General features: G+C 33.1%; 1 protein-coding gene across 1 annotated transcript; it reads left to right on the forward strand.

Annotated features, from left to right (window-relative positions):
* Positions 1–7423: 7423 nt before the first annotated feature.
* Positions 7424–10617, forward strand: HELRODRAFT_167987 (hypothetical protein; the record flags this gene model as incomplete). The annotated part of the gene is made up of 4 exons (XM_009013694.1): positions 7424–7487; positions 8720–8878; positions 9606–9707; positions 10499–10617. 4 exons carry the CDS (start codon positions 7424–7426, stop codon positions 10615–10617), a joined length of 444 nt encoding a protein of 147 aa, XP_009011942.1.
* Positions 10618–10896: the final 279 nt, after the last annotated feature.

Here is a 10896-nt window from a genome sequence, read left to right on the forward strand (position 1 = left end):
AGTTAAACATCTGTACGCGCGAATTCCACAAATTTGTACACACACTGAAAATATACTCAAGCAAAAAATGTACACATCCCAAAACATGAACAACAGCTAATTTTTAATATGAAAGTCACAACCGAAAACCGTTGCTGCAACACAATCGCACAACAAAACATCAACAACACACACGCACAACAAAACATCAACAACACATACGCACAACAGAACATCAACAACACACACGCACGATAAAACATCAACAACACACACACACACACAACAAAACATCAACAACACACACACACAACAAAACATCAACAACACACACACACAACAAAACATCAACAACACACACACACAACAAAACATCAACAACACACACACACACAACAAAACATCAACAACACACACGCACAACAAGACATCAACAACACACACGCACGACAAAACATTTGACTAGAATCAATGACACAATCTAGTGTTTGAACGATGCCTCAACAAGACATCATCAAATCGTCAACAATATCATCATGGCTTGTCTGCAGGGTCATCATTGTTTGCTCTTCATTAGCATGCTGTTTTGTTCATATGAACGTAAACATATGTGTCTGTCGGTCTGGGTCTGATTGAAAAAAGATAAATTTCAAGATAGATGCACACAATAATATACAAACAAAATGTAATTATTCTCATCAAACCGCATCGGGACAAGTGATTGATTGTAATTCATTTGTGTGCACGCGCGTGTGTGTATGTGTGTGCGTGTTAGTGTGCATGCGTGTGTATGCATATGTTTGTGTGGGGTGGTGCTTGTGTCAAATTATAGTTTTTATTGAGTTGCCGTAATATAGTTTGTTTTTAATGAGATGCCTTAAAAGAATGTACAGTCCCAACAAGAAGGCGGTATATATATGAGACACATGCAAGACACCCTTCCAAATTCATGTGAGTGGGAAACCGTGAAAGACTGGCTAGCTGTTAAATACGAGGCAAATGAAGAAGTTGTATACAGTAAAGTTTTAATGGAGTTTTAAATTGTTTCTAACTTCAGCTAAAATTTTGTTCTAAGTTTTTAACAATTTGAAATACCTATTATCAGTTTTGTCGTTCTGGTTAACATATACTTCTTAGAAAGACTCAACGACCACTAATATTTTTGTGTGGTAGTCGCACAGTGTCGTACGAGCGACAGTCTCCGGCGTGTGGTAAGTCGTGTTGGCCTCTCCGTCCTGTTCATCGTTGGTGTTAATTGCCGGACAAACCCATTGCCACTGCATCGATGGTCACATTTAGTATAATTATATTATCATTTTCATCAAAAAAAACTTATCAGTTATTCATTTCAATGTGTCCGTTAGTTAAAAATAATGATTCAACAACAAAATAACTTTTTCCAGCTCTGTAAACAACAAAAGGACCAGCGAAGCGAGAGTTGGATCACACCAGATGAATGATTTTAAAACTATAAAGAAGTTCAAATTACGCCATTACTGGGAAAATGAAGTTTCAGAATTGAATGATAGAAAAAATGGGAAATCTCACTCAGAGCCAAACAACCCAGTTTACAAAAATAAAAATTGAATACGACAATGTAACAGCTTGGTCACCTTATGATTTCTTTAAAAATATGTTAGACTCAATTGAGGCCCGGTTTAAAAATGGATATCTCCTCCAGCTTCTCGGTCCAAGTTTAAATGCCGCTTCAAAGAAGTACACGGTCAAAACCGTTACGTGTATGATCTTGCTACTTGAACTGATGCGATTTGATGTTTTAATGTGATGTTATGTTTTAATGTGATGCGATGTTTTAATGTGATGAGATTTGATGTTTAATGTGTTTATGTTTCTTGCAGAACGAATGATTTTGTAAAAATTGATTAGTAGTATTTATTAAGTTAACTAAACTTGCAACTTATATATTTGCAAGTATGTTTTACGTACACATGCAAGCAAGCAAGCAGGCAAACCAACAAACAAACAAACAAACAAACAAACAAACAAACAAACAAACAAACAAACAAACAAACAAACAAACAAACAAACAAACAAACAAACGAATGAACGCACGCAAGCACGCCAAATTCTGCTAACACGTGTATATTTGTTAATTGCCCTCCTCCAACCATCGTTTAATTATCGCATGAGAGTTCACGAGGCATCTTCTTGTTGTTGATATTGTTGCTATTGTTGTTGTTGTTTTTGTTGTTGTTTTTGATGTTGTTTTTTTTTGATGTTGTTGTATATGTTGTTTTTGTTGTTGTGGTTGTTGATGTTGTTGTTTTTGTTGTTGATGATGTTGTTGAGTCACTATAAAAGTTTCATCTGTTACTTCTTTGGTATTGTTTTGTTGTGTCAGTATGTTGTTTTGTTTAATTTTGTTCCTTATAGTGATACTGCTTTGTGGAGTTGTTGTGGATTAAAAAACGATTAAAAAATAGAATAACTAAATTGAATATGGGGTCGTGCCAACAAAACTAATCTAGAAGAACAATTCACCACTCAAAAAATTGATAACAAATTTTTTTCTAATTAAAAATTTCCTAACGAATTATGACAACCTTTTAGACAATAATCTTTTGTCCATCTTCGAAATAAACAGTTACAAAACTTTCTGTGTTTACACAAAAGAATTTAACGGATTGATAAGATAGATGACCACTTGAAAACAGTTTTGATAACTTCCAGAAACCAAAATCAACCAGAACCAGTAATAGCGGGAAATTTAAAACAACGATTGAAAACAACAAGAGAAACTGTAAAAACCTTTGGTTTTACACTCCAAAAACTTGGATCTGCCTTCCTTCTTACCTGAAGAAAATCGAGTCTGACAATGTTTAGAAGTCAAAAAACCTTGTTTGTTTGGTTTTCTTAGTTTGCTCTGAGTCGTCGCTTTTCTATATTAGACCATTTCAATGTACATTCTTTATTTTTTAGTTTTTACTCCATTTCATCATAAAAATTATTATTAAAAATTATTTTATTATATATTATACAGCTGCTTTTATCCAATTATTTTAACAAAGATTCATTATTTTTTGATTACGCTAACTGAACGAACGCTATAATTATTACCTTGGTTGTAATTTTTGTAACGAACTGTAATTTCATTTTATTTAGTTATCTTCTAAATTGGTTCAATTTAACTCTGAGGCACCTAGAATGTACCTTTTATTATTAAGGATGCACCTAATTTCATTTTTATGAAGGAAAATTGTTTAAAAAAAAAATAAAGAAAAAAGTAGAATAAAAAATAAGAGAAGAAAATGGCCGGGAGAAAGAAAGAAAGATGGTGGAGTAAGAGAGGTGAGAAGAGGAGAGTTACCCATCCAATTAGCATGAAGCACGTTGTGGATGTTAGCATCAAAGACATGTTAACCTTTGATAGGAAAACATTGTCATGAGAACGATACTTCCTAATAAGACTCCACTGTGTTCACGAGCGTACAATTAATAGCTGCTACTGCTAATTTGTGTGTGCATGTGTGTGTGCGTGTGTGCGCGTGCGTGTGTGTGTACGAACAATCATGCTCATCTAATTGTTCACAATTATCTCTACGGTACTTGTTCATGTGTAAAATATAATGTAACATATGTGTATATATATATACATATATATATATATATGTGTGTGTGTGCGTGTGAGTGTGTGTGCGCGCGCGTGTATTTTTGTACTGTCATTCATATATTCTTTTTGACATACAGGTAAATTCGGTAGTGAAATATGTATTGGAAAGGTCAATGTTATGTATACTTACATTTGTTTTAGTTTTAATTCCATTAAATTTATTTTCAGATCAACAATTTATAAAAAAACTTGGACGAGCTGCTTCTGAGACAATATTGACAAAATAAATACGTTACATTGATATGTGTACAGTACATACATCTTGGATCTGCGTCTGTGTTTATAGCCGTGTGTTCGTTTGTAACTGGAAAGGTAGTTTATATCGTCTGTGTCTAGTTAAATGCGTGTGTGTCTCCCTTCAAACGCGTTTGTCATCATCAAAGAAGAGCGCCGAGCAAAATTTTTCATGTACATTTCAAGAAGATGCAATGACAAGTAACATCAATCATTCTATCATTTATTTGTAGTTAAATACATACATGGAAGTGCGTGCGTGATTGTATGGATGAATGTACGTGTATGTGTGTGTGTGTGTGTTTGTGTACGTGTATATTTTTCTTCGTATTCTAAGTAAATGAATGAAAATTGAATTATCAAGTGAAAGTTAACCATATAATTAACGGTTAAAAACTTTTCTCTTTTAGTAATCAAACAAACGTCCGAGTATTTCCATGATGGCATGTTAAAAAATAATTTAGAGTATTGTTATTTCAAATGTTGCTTTCGAAATTAACAATTTAATTTAATTTTCGGGCCACGAGTATTCATCAAGGTGACAGTTGCAAGTTATTTTACAGGCAGCCATTACATCTCAGTATATATTTACATGTATATATTGCAACTTGAATGATGAATAAAATTTAAGAGCAACTGGTTAGGCCTATGTTGCAATAATAATTGAAAAAGTTCTTTTCTCTAGATATTTAAAGTTATTTTGTAAAGTATAATGATATTATATATCTCAATTTTCATACATTTGTCAATAATATTTAAATATAAATAAAAATTATTTGAAAATTTCACACTAACAAACGTCTTGAAAAAGTAAGTGTTAACTCACACCTGAATGCCAAAACGCACATACATCAACACACACACACAAACATGAACACACATGAACATGCACACACGCTCACATTCACACGCACACACACAAGTACACATTCACACGCACGTGTGAATGTGTAAATGCTTACGTGGGTGTGACTGGTTTCTCCGACTGGTGGACAGCAGGCAGAAGAGCTGCCCAAGCAGTTTCCAAGTTTCCATCGTCAGGCAAACACGACGCGCACATTCACATGCATACACATACACACGCGCACATTCACATGCATACACACGCGCACATTCACGAACACAGGCACATAATCCAGCCCTACTAACACATATCCTAACGGTTATCATAGAAGAATAATGGCAGATTTTCAACGTTAAGGTCACAAAGCATCCAGCATATCGTCCAAGTTGTTGAAATGTACATGAGAGTTCAACTGGATGATCTTAGCAGACGGGTGGACACATAGGCAGCAGAGCAGTCCAAGCAGTTTCCAAGTTCCCATTGTAACGCATGTCGGAGGCTACCTCCCTCATCTGTTTGAGTTATCATGGAGTGGAGATGAATTCGAATAAAATTAAAATAATTTTCTGTCAGTGCTGCTGGTGGTTTTATGTCGTATCTCGACAATTCTACTTTTAAATAAGTAATCATCGCTCACACACACACACACACACACATACACACACACACAAACATACACACAAACATACCGTGTGTGTGTGAGTGTATTTATTTATGGACCAGTTTGAAACAACATTCACATGCGGCAAAGCACATACTCACATAAGTTCACACAAAATCAACGATGTGTATATATATATATAGTATATATAGTATATATAGATATATGTATATATATAATATAGATATATGTATACATATATGTATCTATATATATATATATATGTATATATATGAGGATTGTCAACATTCGATTATATTTTGCTTCCATTATTTCTACTAATTGCTTTCCAATGCAGCGTACACAGGCAGGTGCGTACAAACATTTCGTTTCAAGATTAGATGTGTTTGTATGCGTGTGCGTGTGTGTACGTGAGTGTGTGCGTGTGTACGTACGTTAGTGTGCTTTTACGTGTGCATATATGTATTTTTTTTATACTTGCACATGTTCACATTAATTGCGCGTATGTGTTTTTGTATGTCTGCGTGTATGTTCGATTGTTCGTATTCGCTTTTTGGAAGTATATATATATGTGTGTGTGTGTGTGTGTGTGTTGTATGCTTGTATACATGCACGCTATTAGATGTGCACGCCTATTTTTTTGCACATTTACTGTACACATATATGTTTATGCATGTATGAATGAATGAATGAATGTATGCATGTATGTGTGTATGCATATGTGTATTTAATAATATGTGTACAATAAATATTTGCGTCTATGTTTATGCGTGTAAGGAAGTTCATTCTTACATGTGTATGCTTATGTGTTTTCCTGTTTGTTATTTTGTATGTTTGTGGTGCTGGTTGCTTTTTTTGTGTCTGCTTGTCTGTCGCAAACTATTATAGTTTCATCATTTCATTTGTTCAAATCCAATTGTATGCACTTCGTATGCCTACTACTTGTCGTTGTGTTTGTTGTTTGTCTGTAATGTTTCGATGATAATTTTGTATTGTTTGTTTGTTTATTTTTTAGTTGCATGTTTGTTACACTTGTGTTGTGCTTATGTTGTTTTGTTTGCGTTGTTGTGTTTATGTTGTTTTGTTCAAGTTGTTTCTGCGTTCATATTCATGTTGTTCGTTCGTGTGTTTGTGTTCACGTTGTGTGTTCACGTTTGATCTACAAACAAAACGCACAGCATGAAATAAAATTTGCCACATCTCCATAGATGTTGTCAGATGAATGTTCATTTGTTGGCTGGTCTGGTCAGGTGAATGAGACTTCAATTACAAGGCAGAGGCAGATGGAAGAGAGGAAAGAAAGAAGATTTGCAGGCGGAAAATGAAGGAATAAACTGATAAGATCTCGCAGGCAGGTTCAAGCTGGCTGAGGCAAGCATTCGAATTCCCATTTGAACTCTACTGAGTTATTTTGATTGAGTATCGCCAATGTTGAAATGTTATAAATAATCTCACAAATTGCTGGGCTATACTCGTGAGGAGGAAGAAAGTTCCAATACGCCATAGACGTTATTTATAAATTCCATTTGAAACAAACAAACAGCTGAACAAAAGCTGAAGAGGCACATAACTAGAACAAACAAACTTGAAAAGTTTCAATGAAATGGCAAGGATGGAACGAACGGATGAACGAACGAACGAAGGATCGTCAAGACAGATTCAAATGCTACTCTCATGCCACGATACGTTAGGATGTGTCAGTCAGTCAGCGCAAGCGTGCATGTGCGTGTGCATGTGAATGTGTGCGTGAACGTATACAGGTGTGTTTGTATGTATGTGCGTGTTTATGTGAGTGTGTATGTGACTGTGCAATTTGTTAGTGTAAACTATATATATGAATAATAATAATAATATTAATTGTGTGTGTGCTTTTATGTATCTTGAATATTTCGCCGTAAGAGTATGTCTGTGTGTGTGTGTGTACGCAATCTCGTTTGTGTGTGTGTGTATGTAAGTGTTTCTGTACATGTAGGTGAGTACGTCTATTTGACCGTGAATGTGTATGTGTGCATGTGTCTGAGTGCATGTGTGTGTGTGTGTTGGTGGATGGGTCTTCTGTTTATTTTGTGTACGTGTGCGTGAACTACGATGAAGTCATATTTTATTATACAACATGGAACAGCACGTGATCATGATACTTGGAGGGATGCACTTCTTAAAGTGTATTCGAGTTGAAGGTTCATAGAGTTTGCCAGAAATTTGAAAAAGTCGATTAAAAAATTAATTAGCAAATTAATTTTCATAAGTTGAAGTTTTGGAAAAATTGAAGGAAAAGAAATAAAACCGTATAAAAATAAAACTGTGACAAATTAAAACTCGATTAAAATCGATCGTTACAATCATTGGAAACAATTTGAATTAATTGTTCAACCGTGTTCAGACGTTCAGCGAAGCGTCACGTGCTGACTGACACCTGAATGAACTCTCGCTCGATCTACATTGGAAATCAAAATAAAAATTGATGATCTTTTTGTACCTTTCATTTATCAATTTGTATATCAAAGTTAAACGATGGACATTAATTAATTTAAATTCACAATACAAATTAATTAAATTAATGTTAATCAAATTAAATTGAATAATAAAGTTTACGACCAAAAGAAAAAGTTTAATTTTCAACATTTCAACAGCTCAACAGAATGTGTCGAACTTTTCAGGCAAATTAATCTCTGATAGCTCTCATTTTGTTTTAATGAATCTTCGGTTATTTAAATTTTTACAAAAAAACATCAAACTCTCTGGAAGACAGTGGATAATATTTGAAAATTTACAAAACTTTTTTTTACATCATAATTCTGCGACTCATGACTCTACCGCAACCACAAATGTAACCTTGAAAATTATTTCCAGTAGCTCAGCTGGTGTTCGGAACGATAAATCATCTGCTATTTATTACTCAATCAAAACCAGGAAAAAAGTATTTTTACCAAAATCTGAACTAACATATTCAGGAGGCAGTCAGCAAAATAATTTCAATGAATTACAAATCATCCCTATCCCTATAATCTCATGCTTCTGATAGGCTCTCATTCCAATAACTTCTCTTCAGGTTCCCTTCACACTTGAAAATTATCAATAACAAGATATTCTGTAATTTATTATAATATTTATTAGTTCATTAATTACATTCATCAGTTAACATTTTGTCATTTTGGTTCTTGAGAAAACAGAATTGAAGATAAAAATTTTGCTCTGCACTCTTTTTTGATGATGACACACACGCGCATCAATTTAAACCCAGCCTTCAATAACGAACCTCCATACAACTATCACATCACATCAACACAAAATCATTTCATCATCATGTCATCACATAAACACATTATCAAATCATCACATTATCATATTTGATATCGCACGTTTGATACCGTATCACAGCAAAATGATAAAAAACATCACCTTTGGTCAGCACAACATCACATCAGCACATCAACACAACGTCACATCAGAACACCAACACAACATCACATCAGAACACCAACACAACATAACATCAGAACACCAACACAACATAACATCAGCACACCAACACAACATCACATCAGCACACCAACACAACATCACACAAGTACATAGACACACACATGTTTTTCCGACTTCCGGAAAATTGTTTCTGCGCATGTCACGAACGGAAGTGAACAAACGTTTGCAAAAAGAACTCGTCCCCGACATAAGTTATTAGCCTTTCTTCTTGTATATAACACTTATATATATGCACATATAAACGTACATCATATATACAGCATATACACACGTCATCCATTCACACACACACATACACACACACACACACACACATACACACACACACACGCACTAACGCGCACTTACGCACACACACACACACTCACATACACACGCACAAACGCACGCACACATTCACATCTATATATACATATATATATATATATATATATATATATATATATATATATATATAATATACATCTTTGAGAGGTTCAAAAATGTCTCTACTGCTGTTCTGATGATGATGACGTTAATTAACTCAATGCGAGGTACGGTTGCAAGTATAAGCAATAACAATTTGAATAAAGGAAAATATAAAAATGATAATACATAAAAGAACGTATAAAAGAATAAATTAATGCCTTAATAAATAAACCAGCATTGGAATCTTGAAATAAAAATCCTTAGATAGAATTTACAAGTATAAGCAATAACAATTTGAATAAAGGAAAATATAAAAATGATAATACATAAAAGAACGTATAAAAGAATAAATTAATGCCTTAATAAATAAACCAGCATTGGAATCTTGAAATAAAAATCCTTAGATAGAATTTCTCCAAAAACAAACGCCGACAAAAAGTCTCAAGACAGTTTTTCTAGAACAAATTCCCCAATACACACACTCGCGTACGAAAATCTTGCTGACAGTTAGCTCTTAGTTTTTTCCGTGGAACCAACATAACCTTTATATTAATTTAATACATTACAAATTTGCCTGTTGTAGAAAAATAAATTGTAATTATTTCACGCTATTCCGTTAATTTATTTATAGGAACCAGTTTTTCATGATTTTCAGTGAATTTCCATTCGTTCCTATTTTTTTCCAATGCCAACTGAATGTGAAATTGCTGTTTTTTTAAGAAATTGTTGGAGTTTGTTTGAATAATCCTTGCTTTGTCATCGGCGACTACAGAATTAACACAAAAAAAAACGTTAAAAAATTACAAAACGTCATCGTCATGAACTTATAAATTATTGAGCTTACCTCCAGTTTGGGGTGTTTTTTAACTTGAAAAATATTTCGATTAAAATATATTTAAGATAGGCAGCGTTTCAAGTCAAAATTTTGAAATAATTAACTAACAAACACACTTTGAACTTCACATATTTAATAATTGTTCATTATTTAAATAAAAAATAAAATTTAGTTTTTGGGGTCTTTGGAAAAAATTTTTTTTTCTCAATTTTAAGCCCAAATAATAAAAATTAACTTCAAATTAAAATTCATTCAACGCAAGGAGAACTTATTCCACACCATCCTATGAGCGCTTTTTTTATTTTGTGTAAAACAAATAATAATAAATGTAATTTTTGATGTAGTTTCATAAAAATTAAGAATTAAAAGATGGAAATTGTTTTTTGGAAATTTGGTTCATTCAGAGGAAAGATATGATTGAATAACATATGGATTTTTTTAATTCCTACGCTGTAAATTAAGGGTCTGGTTCTACTATATTTCAACTTCTGCCACTTAACATGGCTGAAGATTTTATGGACATAACCAGGGTAGTGCAGATTGTTTCATTTTCTGTTGAAGATGTTGATGATGTCTTATAGTATGAAACTTATTCCAGGTTTAAAATTTTCATAAAATATAATATTAAATATTTAATATTAAAATATATCGACAACATATGTCTATTTTATAACAGATGCTAAGAGGATGCAATATATAAATGTATTTTTAAAATATTCTACAATTAAATTAATTTTTTTATGATTTTGATGAAGATTAATTCGAATTTATAAATCTAAAACGTTGAAAATTTGCACAGAGAGATGAAATATCTTTTTAGTGGGTTCACAAGTTTTTTTTATAAGGTATGATTAACTTCA

Source organism: Helobdella robusta, assembly GCF_000326865.2.
Source record: "Helobdella robusta unplaced genomic scaffold HELROscaffold_12, whole genome shotgun sequence".
In the NCBI taxonomy this organism is placed as follows: domain Eukaryota; kingdom Metazoa; phylum Annelida; class Clitellata; order Rhynchobdellida; family Glossiphoniidae; genus Helobdella; species Helobdella robusta.